The sequence below is a fragment of the Chelon labrosus genome (genome assembly GCF_963514085.1).
Source record: "Chelon labrosus genome assembly, chromosome: 18".
In the NCBI taxonomy this organism is placed as follows: domain Eukaryota; kingdom Metazoa; phylum Chordata; class Actinopteri; order Mugiliformes; family Mugilidae; genus Chelon; species Chelon labrosus.
Genome location: NC_140351.1, coordinates 5,365,894 through 5,388,250, shown reverse-complemented (window position 1 = coordinate 5,388,250; position 22,357 = coordinate 5,365,894). Strand labels below are relative to the sequence as shown.

Below are 22,357 nucleotides of genomic sequence, written 5' to 3'. Positions count from 1 at the left end.
ACACACACTCTTTTATTCTTTGGACCTTCAGCCCTGAAGCAAAACGACACAGTGAAATACAGCTTTCTAAAGTGATGTGAGCACCCAAAAGCTCCTGTGACATTCACTGAGGATAAAAATCTTTGGGGTGGGTTTGGGGGGGGGTGGGGGGGGATCAGCAACATCCCCCAGTTAGCCTTAGCGTTTCACCACGGGGAGAGAAAGCAATAACGGCGCTGAGATAAGATGAGCCGACGGTGCAGGCAGTTTTGGCACTAATGATGTCTTCAGTGTTTTTATTGCGTGTTTCGCCTACCATTTTCCAACGCCTTTATCGTGCGGCGGCTTTTCTTACAGAGCTGAGAAGTTAATGTGGTTGCCTCGCATATTTATGGCCGCAAGTAAGCCACAGTGTGCTTTCACTCTGTTTATGACACCGGTGGCAAATAGTGTAGTAATATATGTCTCTACAACCTGCAGGCTTTGTGTCCTAGCATTCAGCGCAGATGATGATTCAGCCTCTCTTCACACACTGCCGCTATCTTTCCCCGCTGTCTCCCGGGCCTTGTGCTTTGCCCTGCCTCTTCCAAGAGGACTCGTGGAGCAAATTCCTCTGGGCTGGCGAGACTTCAGTGCAAAGGCGTCTTTCTCACAGGGGCTTTTTCCCACATCCACTGAACACATCCATTGTTGAGAGGGCTAAATCCGCCAACTTTGTCCTCTCTTCCTGCCCAGCTTTTGAAGTTCTGCGCTCACAGCCTCGTCTATCCATCCGTCTTTCGGCGTGCCTGACAGGGGTTTATGACACAGATGCCCCGGCAGTCGGGAGGTTGGAACATCTGCGGAGCATTCCTGATCGGGCCCAGGTGTCCCTATAGCTCCGCTGTGCGTCTGGGACTGATTAAAAGAAGGTGAAAGGGTGAACGTTTCGGGTTTTTAAAGGCCGGTGTCAACTTTATTAAACCTGTGTCTTTATGGCAGTTTCAGGACTTCCCTTTGAACATTATTTATTTATGGAGTTCCCTCTGCGGTCAGGTTTCAAAATGCCCTTCTCCTTTTACCAAAAATTACACCTGTTCCGTAGCATGGTATGGCCAGACTCAAACGCTAGAGAAAAGAAAATACCTTGCATGCAATTGGGTAGTCCTACAACCAATCATAGTTTCCAACAAAGCAAATCCGGAAAAGAATTTTTGAATGTCCAGACTACCTGTTCCAGCCAACTAAAATGATCACATAAAGCAAAACTGTTGGAATTTGAGTCACATTTGAGCCTAACATCCTCCTCTCCTGCCAAAAAAAAAAAGCAGCTGAAGAAATAAGCAATTAACAGTCTATTCTGTGTGTTTCTCTTCACTCATCAACTTTGTTCATTCGTATGTGCAAGCTAGTCTAGCATCTGTTTGATTGTTTTTCATGGAACTAATGAAGTATCATAGAAAACTAGAGGAAAACAACAAGCGTACTCACACGTTTTTTGTCGAAACTCAACCAGAAACGCCACCAGAACCATGGACTGTCCATTACCAGGCTTGCATGGTGGTAAAACCTAGCTCTCCGTACAATTTGTTCAACTTAATCCCATAAAAACATTTTTACTTTTTCAAAACACTGTGTTTAAGGGTTCAATATTCTGCTAATAATGATAATTACATTACAAACCATGTGAGCGCTTTGTTTAAAATCAGTTTAATCATCATTACGTGAGTCATTTGACACCATTTATTAAAACAGACCTTTTAAAATTAAGATTTTAATGTCATCATGATAATGCAAATGTGTCCACTTTGAAATGTATTATCATTAACTCCTTAAAAAGTCTTTCCAATTATTTTTCCAATTGCCAACCCCAACCTTGATGTTTTTTGCATCATATTTGATGCCACTTTAGCCTTTTTTGTGCAACAACATGCGTTTTAATAAAGCGGTTTGGTTCAAACACGAGTTGCAACACATATACATGTCAGTTGCACAATATTGAGTAATCAGCAAGATTAATGGGCTTTCTATTAAGTCTCTATAGACGCAGACAAGCTAATATACAGTGTTTGAGGCAGCGTCAGACCAACCTCTGAGTGGTCTTCTTTTGTGTGGGATCACCCTCCTCATTATCTCCCCCAGACACTTCAGAGGACCTCCCCAAACACCCTCCGCGCACAAAGAGGAGTTGGAGTTGGCCCGGGTAATTTGGATAATAATTATTTCTGCATTTAGTGCCAGCTGGGTGCCTGAGAAGGTCAGGGAACAGCATGAGGACAGGCTTATCTCCGTGTTGGTGCTGGCTTCCATATGGCAGCAGACAATAGGAAAGGGCCTTGGCCCCGGACACAGCAGCATGGCACAGGACAGCTCCCACAGACAAAACACAACAACACACAGAGGCAGCGCGAACCACGGTGGGTCTCAGAACTGCCACACAGGCTGGCCCCGGCTGAATGACTGCACAGCGGCCTGCGCAGCGGTGGACTGCCCCCGTAAAGGAGAGGTGCAGGAATAAAGGAACAAAGCACGAGTGTAAATTTTTGTAAAGTTAAAATCATGAACTCGGCGCCTTTAAATCCTTGTCTCATTCTGGACACAAATGGTTGCGTTCTGGCCTGAATGGGAACAACGAGAAAGGGCTTTGGGTAATTTATGAAGAGGACTTTGACCTCTCTATTGAAACTCTACCTTTATGCGTTAGACTGGTAAAGGCTCCGGGCTTGATGAAAAGATGTGAACAGTGAGAGGTTAAAAGTCTCCTTTCTTTTCCCCCCATTCTGCTGCTCTTTATTCAACCGCCCCCTTCGACCTCACCGTTCACTGGGTTACCATGGCACCAAAATCCCTGTAGCAACCCGGCCTGAGCTTCATAAATCAGATTTTTTACTGTGTAGCGCTCCTTTTAATCTCCATCCACTGACGGCTTTATTTGATTCCTTCTCTTTGGAGGGCTTTCAGTGGTCAGTCCATCCTAGAAGAATGCCCTGGTGTGTGTGTGTGTGTGTGTTTGTATGCATGCATGTGGACAGGCGTGAGAAAAGGCCTATAGGAAAAACAATGTCGTCCAAGGCTCCTTTAAACCCCCTGCGTTCATTTCTTTTCAGTTCGAGTTCCCAAGTGTCCCCCGATTCTCCGTGCGGTGACTTTGAGACTGAGCCTGAGCGAGAATCACTTTAATGGCGAGACGTTATTCCCCATAGCGGGCCGCGATCATACCTCGCTTTCATGTCCGAAAAGACGACGAGAGTCAAAAAGAATGAGACTTAATTTAATTAAAAGGGAACTTGGCAGTGTCCGGTCAGATTTATTACTCATTCATAACGCAACTTTGCTTTTAGTGTGACCTGTTAATCAGAGTGGCACTAAAAAGAGCCCCCGAGCCAACAAAATCTCCTCCAGGTGCCATCAAACTTTAACACGGCTGAGCGGTCCGGGTCGCCTGCCTTTCACCCCGGAGTCCACCTCTTGAGGAAAACAGCCGAGAGGGCGGCCCTGATGAGCCGGAGTCAGGTGAGGGAGAGGGGAGCGCGTGGTGCATCGCGGGCCCGGGCGCTGTTAAAGCGTCCACCTCGCTCCGAGGGCCATTTCAGTAACTGTCCCATTGATCTGCAAGTAAATGGATGAGATGGCTCTGTAATAGCAGGGACCTCTGGCTTTCAACAGCAGCTGTCCGTCCGAGACGTTATGAGCTGTGATCGATGCGACGGCCGTGTGGAGTTAGACTCAGGTAGTTGTGAGTTTGCCTCAGAGAGCGAAATGTGTGTTTGTATTGATGTACGTGGATTAATGCTTTTAATATCCAAATGAATACAATTTTTGGAGCGTTTGGAGGGTAAATGAGAACATCTTTGTATGCAATTCATGTGTTTGTCTCCAAATGTCAAATTAATATAGTCTTAATGTTAATTTTAAAGGGTAATTTTAAAATTAAGGGTAATTTTCCCATGTTTTGGAGCATAAACCATTATTAAGGGCTATTGAGCCACAGACGTTCCTATTTAAACCTCGACTTCCCACCAGTCCTTTAGAACTGAACAAGTGACTCGGAGGTGTGGCGAAACGTCTTCTCAAAAAAAACTCTACAAGTCCAGTTGCCTTTCTTAAACACTTTTCGGATATATCATGATCTGGATTGTTCGATTTTCAGGACTCACGTTTGTGTCCATGGTGGCAGTCACCTCAACAAATTCTTTGCACTTGCGAACATGCCGTACGAGGCAATAAGAGAGAATTCTGATTCCACGTTTTCTGTACTCCAACTCCATCGTCGCATCCGACCGATCCGTCGTCAGCCGCTTTGAATCACAACCTGAGCGTGTCAGCGGCGAAAAGAAGCTGATGATTGAGTGCGTCCGTGCTGTAGGATTGCGTTCACCGTTTTTGTTCAGTATACAGGCCAATTTGATCTTGAATACAGGAAATAAGGCCCAATTTTAAAAATAATAATAATAATAATAATAAATCTGAACTGCTTTTTTAAAAGTGAAGCCAAAGCAAGTAGAGCTACCCCTGGTGGCTGGCTGCAGTATAGGACATAAGCTCCACCCCCTCTATGTTAGTGGGCGGGACTAAAACACTAAAATACACATCAAATAAATTTTTTTCAAGGATGGTTTCCTTCCCTGGTTCATTTTAGGTAGTTAACATAACGTTGATGTATCATGTAAAAACTTAATATCCAACATTAATTGGTGGAGGTAGAGCAGAGCGTGGTATTAATTAAACAAAACTCTGGAGGAAGTGTCGCGGCTCTGCTTGGCTCCACTTTCGGACCGTAGTGTCCGAGAGGAAGTGGCGACACATTGTCCATATTTACACAATCCATGGTTGAAAACGTAGCTTATATCTCTTACTCTTATATCTCTCCAGTAAATATATGTGAAGCTGCAGGTGTCCGCTAAGTAGCTTTATAAACTAATTCAAAGACATTTCTGTTTAATGCACATATGGATTTTTGATTTGAAATATTCAGCTGGAGATTTTTCTGCTATTAAGATTCACAGTTTGAATCAAATGCAAGTCAAAGGTTTTGTGTTTCCTTCCATGGGGTCTCTATGTGTTACAGGAGAGATGAGAGGCTGTATGTTGATGATGATGATGATGATGATGATGATGCTGATGGTCTTCCAGTTATCTCTCTCTCTCTCTCTCTCTCTCTCTCTCTCTGTCTGTCTGTCTGGGCCGCAGACTAGAGGTCTAGAGTTCATTATCAGAGATTTTCCTCTTAAAGGGCCACGGCGACCAGAGCATGTGGCGAGCTCTCATTACTCCCCGTCGCTGTCACATAATCTTCGCCCACTTACGCGGTAGACACGGGGACCCGACTTGTCTGGAGTGCGCCTGTCTCGTGTATCTATTCCCACTCAACGCAGGAAATTAATCTGAAAGTGCCCGCGGAGAAATCGCCATTTCGGGGCCATTAACGCTTGTTGTGCAAAGCTGCCATTACTGAAATGGCCCGGGCAGCGGATAATATTGGAGTTAGTGGAGCAACGGCCAATGCATGCTACATAGGTTTGGAAATCGCCCACTTGGGGAATATTGTAGAGGCGAATGTGGACTTATGCTAGGGGAAAACTATCGTAACAACCTACCGCAAGTGAAATCACTAGGTTTCAGTTCATAAACAGCCTGAAGAAATATCATAGCAACCATAGAAGTATGGAAAACCTTCATCTGTCTCTCATAAGGCTTAATTCAGTTTGGGCCACACACACTCTCTAAATCACATAAACATGCACATATTTGAGCTGCAGGAGAAGAATGAAATAAATCTATGTAGCAGATTTATGACTGGTTTTAATGGGACATGATTGAAGTCTAAGGGTTTTCCAGCTGATTCCTGAGTAAATGCTGACATTTTTTGGCCATTCCTCGACACAGAACTGCCAAAGACGTGTGCCTATTGTTTTATTTTAACCCGACGGAGTTTTTTTTATATATATACTCAACAGTGGAGCCAACAAATACTTGCAGATAGCGGAAAACGTTGCAAAGCCCCTTTTTTCACCCAAGCTACATTTTTTTTGTTTTCCATTTTTGGCAACGCCGCCGCCACGCCCCGCTTTGGAGATTGGCATCCTGTGAACGCCAGCCAATTGGCAGCCGCTATTTACTGTTACCAGCTGCCTTCGCTCGCCGAAGTCGCCGCCTCTCCTTTACACATCAATCCTCTTTCTCTCTCTTTTCTCCCCTCTCATTAATCTTTACAAGATCCCGGAGTATGGCGCGAGTTCAGCGTCGCCTTATTAACCGGCCTCCGAGGCCTGTTAAAGCTATTTTCGGGGACCGCCTGGTGGTTTTGATTACCCGGTGACAAGAAGATACCACTTGTTGGGCTAATTTAATTTTTCCTCATCAAGTCTCTGTTAGACGGACGAGATCTGTTAGTATGTTTGGTGTGGTTGGTTGTAGTCGGGCAGGGGGAGGTGGGGGGTTGGGCTCCATCTCGCGTCGCGTTGAAGATGTTCTTTTCATGTTGTCTTCAGCTGACCCAACGATGTCCTTCAGACGCTGTCGGGCCGTCAGATGTTTCTAAAGCGTGCTCTCGTCTTTTTAAGAAGATCACCTTGATGGAATAAAAGGGGGGAGGGCTGTTTGAAGGTGATAGTGGTCTTTAATCTGCACCAATGATGATTTATCAGCTCCTGGCCAGCCTCCCATTGCTAGCAATGACTTGAAATAGAAACTATTACCTACCCACATCACACACTTCTTTGAATTTGAATCTCTGACTGAGCTGGTGGTGCTGGTGCTGGTGGTGATGGTTGTGGGGAGGGGGGCCACAAACGCGAGGATTCATCTTTTTTATTCCTTGCAAAGCCACCAGAGCTCCGATCCAATTTGCTAGCCACATGGGGTCGTCCTTAAGCCTGTCAAACGCGCTGACGGGTTGGGGGGGGGGGGCTGTCACTTTTCGTGGTCGTATGGTCACAATCACCACTCAGGTTATTTATAGGTCTCGTCCTTCTCACATTCACAACTACAAGGAGCCACATAACAAGACAGCTCTTTGCACTCATAGGCGGTTTATGCTTCTGACACCGTAGCTAAGGCAACAGCGGCAAGAGCTTTGATTGGTCCGCTTGGTAGTAGCTTGTTTTTTGCTTTAGTATTTCCAGCTGCTTCTCCATCTCTGCAATTTTTGACTTGATGGTTTTGGATCAATATGGATGGAACACATCAAGGAAAGGTTAACTGAGGTTCAGAGATACAAACATTTGTACGACTAGCCTTTGGCCAAATTTCGGCGAAACTAGCGTTTACGAGCGCACAAGTATAAAATGGCGAACACTGGCGTAGGCTACGTACGTACATTACGGCATCTATGTCCCACTACACTTTAGAGACCCAGTTTACTCATTTAAAATCACAACTTCACAGTCCTTTATGCCAAAAACTGCACATTTAACTAAAAAAAAAGCACAGATGTTGGGCATACTTTATTATTTTTTTCAATATGAGGTGGTTTTCATCTTTAGAACGCTCCAAGAACTCCAAGAACGTATAAAAGCACCAAAAGAAAAATCTGAAATTAACCAATTTTCTCTTGATGGTGTAATTTTTTTTGCAGTCATTACCTCAAAGTATCAAACTTAACTCTATAACTGTAATTATACCTTCAGGTGAGCACAGAGCTTACAGTAAATAATGGGAGTTGACTTTGTGTGGTAGCAGAAAGCTAAATTAAAAGTGCTTCAGATATTACTACCTAAGCTCGGACTCGCCACGCGGCTCTTAAGTTACCAGCGAGGGCAATTATTACTCCAGTTCCGTGGCGTGACCATTGCCTTTGTGTACGAGTGTGTGCTCATACCTGGAGGATATGTGTTAACTCAGCAGGTTGAGCGTTACCAAAGACCTCTATTGTTCTCAGCTCCGTTGAGAGTTCTCCAAACACTGGCCTATAATTAAAGGGCTCATTCCTACTTAATGCTTTTGTTCCCATGCCCCTTCACCCCACCTATACTGGAGGCGTGGGGGCCAGGGGAGGGGCGGTAAGGGATAATGAGCATTTTTGTGTATGTGTAGGCACATATGCACGTATGCTTGTGTGCACAGGCAGATGTATTGACAGTGTGTTAATTTAGTTTGGCTCGCCGGTGCGTTCATTCGTGCATCGGCCCGCCGTGGTTGCCATCTGCGGCAGAACCCATGACCGCTTGGCCTCCTTTATCAGCACCAGGGGCCTAATCCCCCCCCTCGGTGGCTTGTCTGGGACAGCGAGAGAGAGAGAGACAGCACCATCCCAAGTGTCCTCCCTGACACTCATTCCTTTAACCACCTGAAGGTGACAGTGTTTTGTCATTAGTGCCTCTCAGGCTCCCCTCAGTTTATAGCGCAGCCTCGACGGTGAGACACCTAACCGGGCCTGAATAATTCTCTCGGACATTACAAGGCACATCAGGAGTTGGGCTGAGTGCTTTGCTGTGTAACATTTAAAATGCAGGGGACCCTATAGGATGTTTTTGTGCGTGAATATGCAGAAAGGAGGGACTCTGTGTCGAGATGAAATAAGACACGGATCAAAGGCAGGAGAGTTAATGAAAATTACGCTTTCTTTTTTCTCATCCCTGAGTCGTCCACTCGAAGTTCTACTCGCTGCTGTTTTCTTTCCGTGACTTCCTCTCGGTGGAGGGAGTTAATTAGATCGCTTTCTGTTACCGAGGACTCAGACTCTGCTTCTGTACTAATTTAGTGTCTTTTAGCTGCCCTCCTCTCGTCTCCCCACCCCCTTCCTCTCCTAAGAGCTATGTTTTTCCTGACTCAAAAGGACTTTAGTCAGAGGATTAGAGGAGATTACACTGTGATCTGGTTTGTGATAACAGCTCATATTTGGGGAAGTTGGAAAGCTTTGCAGAAACAGACAAAACACCCAAATGATTGGAGGGAAATGCTAAAAATTTGGCCTCGCGTTACCGAAGCCCTTCTTGAGTTACACCGGTTCAAATCCCGGTGGTCCCGAGGAGAAACAACGGGACGGGACTGATGTTAGCTTAAAGAAATAACCACCGAGGCCCGCTTTAGCTGTCCCACTCGCAGGGGGGGGTGCAAGTGTGTTTATGCATGAGAATGTGTGTGTGTGCACTTGGAGCGCTGCCACGACTGCTGTCTTGTAGACTAAACGCTTGTCACAGCTGACCTCAGAGCTTTCTGCAGGGCTGAGCACAGACAGTTATGGCCCTCTAAATCTCCAGAGAGGACAGAGACATTTTAAGATCGTCTCTGGCCTCGCTGCAACGTCCCAGGGTGAGTTTTTAGAACGCATAGAGTACATCTTTCAGCCTCCAAGAAAGGGAAGAGTTCAAACCAGTCCCTGTTTAGCGTTTCTCGTCATTTTCTCACAGGGGTCTGAGCTCATTCATTTAAAACCAATTGACGTTAAATGATGTAATTATACTTATACCAATTCTGCACCCGATGGCTTTTTCCATGCCTTGATTATTGACTGCCAGTGCTCCTGATTAGCATGTCGGTCACAAGGGAAGTGGTGGCCCGCGGTCATGATGTTAATTGAGATCATAATCACATCCGATGAGTTTGTGTGTGCGTGCGTTGGTCATAGCGGCGGACTTGGGATTCCAGCTGTCACACGGAGCTTTTGATTGATCGATGGCTGATGCGAGACGACGGATGCGGCGAGGTTTTTTTTTTTTCTTTTCTTTTTTCGGGGCAGTTTAAGGCAGCCTCACGGCTTCATTAAGGCAGAGAGCCGCTGCGGCCATAGATCACGGCGGTGACAGGCCAACATAATGTCTCGCTGGGTTGATAATGATGTCATGAAAGCGAGGGTCACAGGGTGAAGGGGCATTAACATATGTAAGGCTTCTGGAGGTTGATGGCAGATAGCAGTAATGGAAGGACATCTTTGTCACTGGTACGAGCTGGGCTGCTACAAATGCACTGTGAAACAGGTGTGGTGGATTTAATTTTGCAAAAAGGTTGGATGCAAAGAAAGAATGCACCAGCTTTTGAATAGTAACAGAAATGAGCATATTTTGGATTTGATCAAATATTTAGTTTCGCTTCGTGTAGTTTAACGGGTTACCTTGCAAGTCTCAATGCTTTGTGTTATTATGTTTGATAAGTGACAAATCATTATAGATTTTATTGATCCACAGGGGAAATTGGTTGGTCACAGTAGCTCAGTTGCACATAAAAAAATAAATAATATAAAAAAAAAAACACTAGAAAAAAAGAGCAATAGATGTAAGATACTTATAGGAAAAAATAAATAAAAATAAATAAATAATAATAAATACATAATACATAATAAAAAATATAGATATATAATAATAAGTAAATAAATAAAATACAGTACTATAGGTAAAAATATACAAGATTTGCATAAGTACAAATCTAAAATAAATAGTAGAATATAGAATAAAATTAAATTACACTGTATATATATATATACACACACAGGTGGGATAAATAATAAGGAACATTAACATGAACAAGATGGAGTTATCTGTTACACAAAGTGCTGTTATTCCAACATCTATAATTCATTTAAGTTTTAATTACCTCATTTTCCGTCTTCATGCTTCTTCTTCCTCTTTTTTTTTGTTCCGCCATCTGTCAGTATCATTCAACCTCTCGACCCTCACATTGATTATTACACAATATTGATAGCCTACGTTTAAATGACGGTGTCAGCCTTGTTTTTTTTTGGCCCGTCTGTCTGCGTGGCCATTACTAAAGGTCGCGACCCCTGACCTCCACCCTCTTTTTGGATGTCTGGAGAGAACTCGGGAATTAATCTGAGTAATGGAGGCAACGGCAGCGCGGCAAGTACATGATGACGCCAGGGGATGGTGATGAGGAGGGGGAGGGGAGGGGGGCAAGCATCCCCCTGCCTCCTCCAAAACCTCCCCTTGTCTTTTTCCTCCTGTAGTCCATATATTCCCCTAGAAATACAGCCAGAACGTCAGCTCCCCTTCCCCTCCCCTCCCCTCACCACTTAAAGCCAGGACGAGCAAAAAAAAAAATCTTAGAAATGCCTCTTTTTAATTCTGCTTTATTACACCCACTATCAATATTGTTATTGTTTAAAGTGGTTAGGGCTGTAGCCGAGGCCCTGACTGACGGGCGTCCCACCGCGCCTCTCTCGTTAATTATGTATAGAGGAAGTAGTGGCGGCGCAGGGGGCTGTGGAAGAGAAGACACGGGGGCTGGTTTCTGTATGGGACGCGGAGGAAGGCTACGAAGGGCTGCTGTGAATTATTTACCGCTGGCTCGTGGATAACCCGCTGAGCGCCAGGCACTGACATTTGGAAAGGGAGCGATTGTCTGCATTCAACACAGTGTGATGTTGTGCCGAAGTAAATGAGCTTCTTTACAGGTGTAAGCCATCTCCAACGAACCCGTGGGACCTCGGTGCCCTAATAAAAGACGAGATATCTGCTCTCGTTGTCAGTCAATAAAAGGGAGTGCGCATGTGACCAGAAATCCCTCAGTGTGGTTGAAACTCCTCCAAACGACAGTCGAAGCACCAGATGTCAAATGATATATTTCTGAATGCATATGGAAAATATGCCCACAGAACTACCAGCGCCGCTCTGGCCCCTCTTGATATCTAATATTGGCCTTTCATTATAGGTAGCTGGCGAGCGTGTCTCTCTGGCAACGTGCTAGAATAGCAATAGGTTCAGATGCATGTGAATATCTGCATCTGAGGTGGATTCATCTGCTCCCTCGCAGGCTGACAGCTTTGCATGTATTAGCATTAAAGAAGCATAGCAGTGTTATAATCCATTCAGTGTGTTCACACGTTAGCCGTATTCCAAAGGGAACACATGTTGCTACAGTCTGGTCATATGTAGAATATGTGTGGATTGCTTTTAAAGGTGTGTTGAGACGATTAGACCATAGACTGTATTAAAATATGGACAATGTGTTGTCACTTCCTTGCATTAGCCAAACTGAAGCTTTTTGCCTGCATCGGCACTATATTGAAGGGGAACTACTGTTTTTTTTACAAGCTGGACCTTATTTCTGTGATAAAATACGATCGTTTCCTCACCCATATAACTTTTGTGTCATTTGTAGTCATTCGGGAGATAATTAGATCTGCGTATATCCATATAGTGCGAGTGACTGGGGCACCGAAATGCAGCCTCTAAATAATGGTAGATTGACCTACAGACCCCGGATGATGTCCTCTGACCTGGATGATGTCATCCCTGAGCACCACGCGCACCCGCAACGATTGGCTTGTTTACCTGTAATTTGCTACTGCTAGTTTTTTGCAACATGGCTGAATATTTTTCCAATTCTGAGGTTGTGGACGAACCATAGCAGTAGCAAATTACTCCGGACTCAACAGGAAATAGCACTAGTGTTTCATAACAAAATATTGGTGAAACGAACGAGTTTCGTGGCAGATAATGCATTATTTAGAGGCTGCGTTTCGGTGCCCCAGTAACTCCCACTATATGGATATACACAGATCTAAATATCTGCCAAACGACTACAAATTACACAAAAGTTAACAATCGTATTTTATGCCAGAAATAAGGTCCAGGTTGTGAAAAACAGTAGTTCCTAGTAGTTAGTTTAAGGCCCAAGTTCCATCCGCTAACATGGAGGGGGTGGAGCTTATGACCTATACTGCAGCCATCCACCAGGGGGGAGCTCTACTTGCTTTGGCTTCACTTTTGAGAAACCGTTTCGCCGTCTGTTTATGTATTAGACATTCAAGAGGCAAATTGTGCACTGCAATTATTCAATAACAAATTGCAAAATCAGCGCAGAGCAATGTTTGCTTGCAGGAGAGAAAACACCAGTTGAAACTTGTAACATTTTAAAGGTGGATTTGACGAGGTTTGATGGCAGCTAACGCCTCTAAAAATCTCACGTAAATAAATTTTGCCCCAAAGATCTGTCTCTGGACTTCTTTTCTCTCACTGTCTGTTTTCTTGCTGCTGCTGGGAATGTTGTGCACTTGTGTCTCTCTAATAAGCTCGTGCCTGTGGGTATTCCAGCACATGAGAGCAGCTGAAGGATGAGGGCGGTTTCGAGAATGCAAAAAGTTAAGAAGTGAGTCGAGATGGAAAGAGTCGGGGAGGGGGGGCCCGCGGGGTCTGGATCTGGCCAGGCAGGTCGGAGATCTCTGCAAGTCTGTGACTGCGGGCGACGAAAACGCGGAGAACGAGCAGCGTCCACGGTTGCACGTCCACCAGCATTTTGCCTCCTCGCTTCCCTCCGTCTCAACGCCGCGGCAGCTGACTCTTTTTAATTTCGCTGGCTGTTCCGTGACGTCTATTAAACACAAAAACACTCGAAGTATCCGCAACTTGGCCGGACAACTGTGTCTCATGATCTGCTCAGCCTACCCCCCTCCCCTCTCGTTTGAGTGCTGACGAACGTCTAGGCGGGCGCTTCTGCCAAATTCTCCAGCAGTGTCTAGGTTTGCACGGAGAAACCAAGCAAAGGTGACTTGTTGCGGCAGCACACCAGCCTCGCTAAGCACCTCATTTGAGGTCTCCTAATACAAAACGCAGCAACCAATTTCATATTTCACGGCGCCAGCCTATACTTAGACAAAATACTTGAGTGTCAGGGTCCATAAAAGCCAAAGTCATATAATATACCCTCGGCTCACTAAGTGTCAAGCCAGCTGATATCTCATAAAGCCTGTCTTTAAGCCTGATGGGCTCATAAACACTGACTTAACCTGTTTTGGTGGATACTTTAGCTTTGAGCCTTCACACCTTATTTAAGACTCAGAACTTGGCTCTTCTTACCCTGAAGGGGAATGCTGATTCATCAGATGCATCTGTGCAACACAAACAGCTGTATCTCTGTAAAGGCACAAGAGGGACACATGAAAATATTCAGTGTCTGCCAGTTGTCAGGCTTCAGTTGCCACAGATGAGTTCCTTATTGTTTATGTGCTTCTTTGACAATAAAAGATTTATTGTGTTGGAGCTCGGGGGCACGGATCAGTAAATGAATTCTGCGTGTGTTTGCCAGTTTCTGAACATGTCAGTAGCTTTAATCATTAGCATGCTGCGCAGCTTTGTCTCATTACAAAGTGTCACTGCTCTGAACTTCTATTCAGATGTGTTTCTAAATACGCAGCAGCCCGAGCTGTACTCCGAGTTTCTCTCTCTCCCTCTCGCCTCCTCCCTCAGAATGAACCAGCTCCTCTGAATCAATGGGCTGGGATTATGAGCCTCAACTTCAAAGTTCGTCTCGTTCCTCATGGAAGATGCAGCCGTGCGCCTTTTTCTTCACAGAAAATAATTTATAGAAAAGTTTGCAGAAATTAAGGCAAAAGAAAGTTAGCAAGAGTCTAACATCCATACAAATGCGGTGCTCCCACCTTTGCATCATGCTGTTTTTTTGTTTTTTTTGTATGAATCTCAATATCGCTGATGTTCTTTGTTTTTTTTTGTGAGTCAGAAATGTGGTGTGAATTTAGCTGCAGAGGATTTGGATTTGAGGCAACACACTGGCTGTGTTGACAGCGTGGTATACGTTTACATCATGTACAAATGCTGGGCAATTCAGAGAACAAATGTGGAACTGTTTTTGTTTCTGGCCTTTTGTGACGTTATTGAATAGTTGTGAGTGGAGAGAGACAGGAAGTGATGGGGCGAGAAAGAGGGGAAAACATGCAGTAAATGGCGCTTCTGTTTCTGGGGTTAGCGCTTAACTGGGTGAGCTATATGAGCTGCACCGGCTTTACCAGATTTTTAAAGGCAATTATGACTCGTCTTCTGTTATTCCTCCATTCTTGTAATAGTTTTTGCATTGTCTTTCCAGGCATAACATTATGACCACCTTCCTAATATTGTGTAGGTCTCCTCCTTGTGCCTCCAAGACAGTTGTGACTCATTAGAGAATGGACATGGGCCTTCTGAGGGTGTCCTGTGGTGTCTGGCAACAGGATGTTGTTAGTGGGGGGCCTTTGAGGGGAGGGGCCTCTGTGGCTCATCCCACAGATACTTGATCAGTTTGGGATCTAGTGAATTTGGAGGCCAGGTCAACACCTTGTGCTGTTCTTCATGTTTTTTTTTAGTTGTTCCTTTAGTTGTTCCAAAAACACGTTTTTGTGTGTTTATGTGCGTCCTGCTTCCATCAAGGAGTGTCTTTGCTATGGGGTGGGGGTGTCTGGTCTGGTCTAGGTGGGTGCTACATGTCTAAGTAACATCCACACCAATGAATGCCAGGTCTAAAAGTTTCCCAGCAGAACATTGAACTGTCACAAGATGGTCGATGTTATTCACTTCTCCTGCCAGTGGTTTTAATGTTGTGGCTGATCGGTGTTCATCCATGTTTGTGAACATGATATAATGATGGAATTTAATTTGGTACAAACATTCACTTCAAGTCAAGGATGAAGTGATTTCAAATTGGATGTATGTAACCGACTGGTTGCTTCTAGTTTTGCAGTGTAAACAGACTTCTTCGACTTCAGCTTAACAGCTACTACCACCTCATGTCTGTCCTTCACTCGGAGTTAGAGCAGCTGCCATTCTCCTGACGGGATCAGCTGAATAATTGATCCGTTTCCAGACTGCACCTGAGCCACCGTCTTTTATTTATTTTTTTATTTTTTTTCTTAAGCTCTTGATTTACTAGAATGTATTGACTCGTCCAGCTGGCTTCACCGCAGCATTCCTCTCAACCATTCCAGTGGCCTTTCCCTTTTATCATTAAAGCCGCAGACCGTGTATTGGTAGTTTTAAACCAACCGAAAACGTTTTTTTAGGGTTGGTATCGTGAGGAAAAGGTCACACCTGTTTCCTACTAACCACGAGTTCACGTCGGCAAAACACGCAGAAACAAAAGAGCCTTTGATCACTTCCAGTACATTCTTTACCGCAGCCATAAAACTTGTTAGTGCAAAGGCAGGGCAGAAGGCATTAAGAGTTTCCCTCTCAAATATAGATTGTTGGAAGGCTTGTTTCTCTCGTTCTGATGTATTTTGGAAATCTAACAAACAGAAAACAAATAGTGGTTGTGTTTGCAGTGATAAAGCAACTTGGGGTGAATTTGGGTTAGTGGCAGTGGCAGGTGGTATGTTCGATATCGTTTTTTTTTTTTAAAAGGACAAAGAGAAAGACATAGAGCTGCCTCTTTTCTTTGCTTCTTATGAGCTGTTTTCCTTGTGGAAAGCTCCTCTGTGGTTTTCTTCGTGGTAGGGCTTTTTCTTAATTTCTCACACTAGGGAAGCGAGAGATGAACAGTACACCGGGGGCCAGCCATGCCGGACAGCTTGTTGGACGGAACAGCTCCACAGGCGTTGCTTCTTTCCCTTGCTAATCAGAGATCCACGCTCCCCAGTCACGGCACCGCCATGGCCTAGGCAGGCGTCCCAAATGATGGCCTCTTAGGACACCCAAGGACCCCATATGTGCTGCTTTCGGAGTCCTAAAGGAGCCATGGATACGCATTCGCACAACAGCCCTCATCTAGACGTGGGGTTTTTTAGCTGGCGAGGCGCCACAGTCGGTGCATCAGTCACAGGAGGACATGGGTGAAGTCAGAGCCTGACAAATCCAGGGTATTATCAGGCCTTTGTCCAGCCTGCAGCTGTCACTTACCAGGCTAGTGGGAGAGGATGAGGGGCACAGAAGGGAATTCATGACCTATGCCTGTAACCACAGAGGAGGATTGAGGCATTCAGAGATGAAACATATGGGGAGGGGAGAAAAGAAGGAAATGGAGGAGAGCAATGAGGCAAGAAAAGAATGGGAGACATTTTCATAAAGATGAAAAAGAAAATGTAAGGTACAGAGGGAAATAAGTGTCGGTGGGGGGTCTATACTGTATTTTTAAACTGCTTTCATTTGATTGCTTGCAAAAATCATGACAGATTGGCTGGTATATGCTGATTCCCTCTGAAGACGGTTAAAAAAAAAAAGAAACGGTCTTATCTTTGTCCCTCTCCCCTTCGAAAACGACCGGCGGTAATGCAGATCTAATCTCTTTCTATCATCGCGGTGGGTCCCGAAGGCTGTCCGTTTCCCCAAAAACGCCTCATCTTTCCGTCTTTGAAATAAATGAAAGTCCACAGGGCGATGGAATAAAGATGAGCCAAGCCTTTGACTCGATGCAAGATTGCCGAGGGGCCCAAACTTGAGAAGTCTGCCCCCCTCGTCTGCTGCACAGAGATACTGGGGCCAGAGAGAACCCAGATAATCTGATAGAATTTCAATCAACAGCGATCAGATAAGAAATAACAGAACGTCTGATTTTAAAGTCACACCGGAGCTCCGGCGCTTTTTTTTTGTTTTTTTTTTTAACTTTTGTCGGAAACGAACAGTCTGTGACAACTCACAGGTTTCCTGTCAAACATCATCTCTTGAAATGTTATCCTCAGGATTATGACTCTGTGCCTCCGCTACTCTCATTCCAATTGGCTGGGGGCTGGCCTCTGACCTTAGGTACGGTCATATGACCTGTGTTACACTCTCGGTGATTGGATTACTCCTTTATTAGCCGGTGGCAGCGCTTGTGGTGCATGCCTGGGCTCAGTGCGACTTTGATCCGCCAACAGAAGCGCACAGGAGGCCGGTGGCATAGTTTGCATCTTGGGCCTAATCCTTGTGGTGTGTGAGACATCTGCCAAATCCTCCCGGATCAAAGGATGACTATTACACAGACAGGCATTCACATACCCCCAACTGCAGCTTCGGCGTGTTCGTGACCCCTGTCAGCAGGTTCATTTAAAAACACAGGTGGGTTGGGGTCAAACGGACACATGCGCATAACAGGTCCTGCAGTGTGCTTCCCTGCGTGTTCGTCTGCACTTCAAGAAGCTCGGGGCTTATGTTCTCTTGTTCACTCATTCTCTAACAGTGCGGAGGATTGTTCGAAGCAGCAGTGGCAGCAGATCTGCAGTGGCCAGACTGTCGTTGACGTTCCTGAATCCTTGTTTTCTGGCCTGACTCTGCATGCCTGTGGGTTCACAGGTTCACCTCACTCAATAACCCTTTCAGAATAAGCTTCCACCCGGGCTATAAATACAGCGGAGGTGTGATTTCATTGAGTGTGAGCATCTGTAAAGGGAGGAGAAGCGATACAAGTGTCTCTCTCCGTCTCTCCGTGCATTGCAGCCGGTGCGTTTTGGGGTGAACGAGGCTATAACCTAAGAGGCCGAGAGCTGGCGTTTCAGCCTGCAAACCCTCATTCTGTCCGGACACAATGAAGATGCCGGCCGTGGAAAGAAAAAAAAACAAAACACTGTGGCATATGGATGTTATTCTCTCAGCCATGTTTTTTAATTACTTTACAGACAGTATCCAATTTTCCACTGACGCACATTTTCGCTGCAAACTCGTACAATTACGATGCAGACAGCCCCGGCCCGTACCCCTGAGTGCACTTATACAACCTGTGACCTTTTCCTCCTTTGCACAAACACACGGCTCATAGCAAACTGATGAGCAGTGCTCATTCATATTCCCTCTTCTACCCGTCTATTGCCTGGGTGACACATCCTTCCTATTGGTTCCTGTTGCGTTGCATGTTTTTACCCATTACAGCCATTGACATATTCAGAGGTGATTTTCTAAGCGGTGACACCGGATGCATCGGCAACAACCGCGCAAACTAATTACGCACCGAGTTGCCCAAGCAATTCGAAGCTCTCGGCAACCGAATCCGTCTTCTTCACGTATGGAGACGGTGGCCGTTGGAGTGATAGGGCGAGCTTCTGCTTCTCCCCCAAGGCTTCCGGCTCTATCTCTCACCAGATGGTGATATATAAAACCATGGAGCGCTTTCCAAGAATCTCATCAACTTGGTGCCCCCCTGGTGGGTGGAGGACCAAGAAGGAGAAGCCCCTGCAGATAATCTAGATATTGTACAGGCCTCCTTTGAACTGCCGTGACAAATTCGCTCCTCGTTAAATCCATACCCTCCTCCCAGCCCCTGCTCGGCGCGATTTCCATTTGTAGTGCTTTGAAAAATATATCGAAGTGTTACGCTTCTGCTCCCTTAATTTGCAGGGAGATCTTGTCTTTGCTCATCTTTTCCCGTTCCACACCCCTCCATTTCACCCGCCACACACTTTAGCAGATCTTTTTAACATAGTCCATCACTCTTTCTGATGCCTCAGTGGGCGAGAGGAGGGCAATAGGTCTTACTATGTAGTGAGTGGATATGGAATCAAGCAGTCTTGTTTATAGCCTCAGGTTCCTGGGTCCCCAGCTGGTTCCTCCAGCCCAATGGTGCATGTTTGAGATGCTGATGGTAGCACTGATCCTCCCCGTAGGGTCAAGCTGCAAAATTTACGAGGCTGTTTGTCTGGTCTCCTCTCTTTGAGCAGCCTTGGGGATTAAGCTAATTGCATGCGCTGGACTTCACAGATATCTATGTTTGGTGTTTTCCCACCTATTACTGGCTTGCCAAAAGTTTTGACAAACAGTCATGATTGCCGTAATGCAACAAATGTATTAGCAAAGACGTAGAGTATATCTGAGGAATTTTAGAGATGCACATGAGGTTTTATTTTATCCTCTCAGTTGCGTGTTTTTTGTGTGAATGTACGGTGCGGTTGAAGAGGAAATATTATGCTTTTCCTTCGCGTGCAAAAGGTCTTCAGAGTCACAAAGCCCAAGGTCCACACCAAAGAGAGTTCATCCCTTTCACAGAAGGCTCTCCCCTTGCACAGACTGACACACCTTGTTTGCAGTGCAGCCATTTCTTCTGTTGCTATAGGTCACCATGTAAGCCATGTATAGCAGCTAGTTTGACATGACACATGCTCAAAAGCAGTCAAACGAAAACAGCCGAACGTGGACCATACTGGGCGTTTTTTGGGAGTTGGGCCTTTAACCCGTTATCGGGCGAGGAACCATATTTTGCAACTTCCTCACACGTATTAAATTGCGTCCTGGTTCCTCTCAGTGAGATTTAGAAGCATTTGTGCCAATCAGAGAAGATCAAGGCAACATTCTCAGGTCAAATGTGGTCTGCAAGGTCCACCTCTGCATGAACGCTGAGCATAACTGCTTTATTAGGTTCCACGAAGAAGAGACCTAATGTGGTCTAATGCGATAATGTGAATCAGCACTTATGTTCTAATGGTCTAAATGCATGTTTATATTTGTTTACCACTTAAGAGCAAGGAACCATGTATGGTAACTTCACTGACCTTGATTTTCTACATGAAAATGAACAATTTTGAAAAATGTTACAAAAGTATTCATTGATATTTGACCTGTTTATTCCGATTGGAAGTGGCCAGCTTTAAGTACCTGAGGTCACCACATGAGTCTCCGTTGCCAGCAGTTTCACGCTCTGTATGGAAATAAACGCCAACATCATTCGTGGCACAGCAGAATATTATCAGAACAGCTGCTGCGTGTAATGGATTTCTACCTACCGCTGTATCAGGGCCATGAATGGTGCTGTTTGTTTCGCGTCATGACTTGGGGCGATGACACATAATTTGGAACAAGCCGTGAAGTCTTTCTCCGTGTTAAGTTATTATTCATTTATTGATCTCCACCCTGACCTTAGTTATTTTAGAGAAAGCTCAGATTATGATTCCAACCCTGAAAACCTCCGGTAATAAAGATAAATAAATCTGGAATCGCTCTGTATGAGAACAAACAGATGTGTCTTTTGAACAATAAATTGCGCTAGCCCCCCAAAATTAATTCTTAATTCTCTCACTTTTGTTTGTCGTGATTTTCCACCAAGAAACATAACTACACAGTAGAACACAAACACACTTTCTCACAGTGGAAGCATGCGACTCTTCTGTGGTACTTTTGTGGTCAAGAGTCGTAAAAACTTGTCTGATAAAAAAAAAATTACGGGAGTAGATTTGTGCGGCTCCGCTGACTGCAATTAAGTCATTTAATTTCTTTTATATTGCATTTGCTATTTAACCAGCCTCAAGTAAATAGAAGGAGAACATTGATTTTGTAATGAACAGTAATAAAAGGACTCCACTATCACCCCACACCCTAAAAGCATAAGCTACCTCACACCCCAGCGAGCAAATTAATTGCCCACATCCACATAAAAAGCCTAATGTACGCTCCCTGCGCTCTCCCCACCCGACATATAAAGCTATAGGAATCAAATGGAGTATAACTAATACAATTGATTCGGATCAAGGCAGGACAAATAACACGGTAACCGCGTTCGGCCAAGTGCCACTCTGGGGCGTGCGCGCCGGGAATCCGTGCATCCTTTATGAGCTGCTATTTATTGTTGCTCTTAATGAAGCTTGATTGGCAGCATGTCCTAGCGCCCATTATCGTCAGAAGGATGTGCTCGTTCTAATCTGCAATTATCGCCGTAATTGCGCCTCAGAATCCTCGGGGCCCAAATAGGCAATCACTTCCAGGGATGGCGTGCCACCTGTAAGTGGTCCTCGGGAGGACACACCCGCTGTCAGGGTGACGGGTCCTCGCATCGAGGGGTCCGTTTTCGTGGAACGTCTTTGTCCCGCCCCTCGTTTCTCTGCTCTCGCCGGTGACTTCGCTTCTTTCCCCTCTCCCTCACTCTCCTTCTCTCTCACATGCTCTTGATTAACCTTTCCCTTCTGCACTCCACGCCATCCCCAGCAACACCCCTCCCACCTTTATCTCCCGAGCCTCCTTCCCCTCGCCCTATCCATCCCACTCCCTACATCCCCGAGCTCACATCGCCTCCCAGCACAAATTCCTAACCTTTGGCCACTCTCATCCCTGCGGTATGCATAAACGCGGGCCCATTATCAAGCCGGTTGTCTCGTCATAATTATGCTTTTTGTCATGCGCTGCCTCTGTAGCCGGTGATAAAAGGAGAGCCTGATTAAGCCGAGGGAAGGCTATTGATTCCTATTGACAGGCCCCTCAAAGCCCTTTAATGAAGGGGATGTAAATGAGGGTTTTCCACGGTGTTTAATGACGGCGTGCCATAAAAGGCCAACATTCTTCTGCAGTCTAAAAGGGACATGCATCACTCACAATGGTGCACGGGGGACACTTTCAGTTATAGGGATGTTCGGGAGACGCCAGTGGAAAGGGAGGTAGGGAGGACGGGAAGAGAAAGCACATAGAGATGTCGGTCAGATATGCAAGCAGGAACCATGTCTGTCAGATCAAGGGGTCCTCGGTACAATTTAGGTGGGTGTTAATGAGGTCGAGTGAGTTATTCAAATAGGAAAAAGCACCTGGAACAACATGCTAGCTTAGACGAATGTGCCAGGTGTTGTCTGGGTGAGGGGTTTATGTAAAGATTACGTCAAAAAAAAAAACACCTAGTCTCACTCTCTTAATTTATCTCCTGCCCAGCAATCAGATGGCGCCCAGTAACCACGACCGGATACAGAGGCTGAGGAGCGAGTTCCAGCAGGCCAGGCAGGACGACGAACCTGAGGACCATCAGCGCACCTACAGCTTCAACCAGTCCAGGGTGAGTGTCTGGTGGGAACCAGTGG

General features: G+C 45.4%; 1 protein-coding gene across 1 annotated transcript in view; it reads left to right on the top strand.

The window, feature by feature from the left end:
- LOC311503862 (partitioning defective 3 homolog) overlaps positions 1–22,357 on the top strand; it is a 364,850-nt gene that overhangs the window by 322,776 nt on the left and 19,717 nt on the right. The window contains exon 22 of the mRNA XM_084566761.1: positions 22,212–22,332. Within this exon, the coding sequence (XP_084422887.1) occupies positions 22,212–22,332 (121 nt within the window). The remainder of the gene's footprint in view (positions 1–22,211; positions 22,333–22,357) is intronic.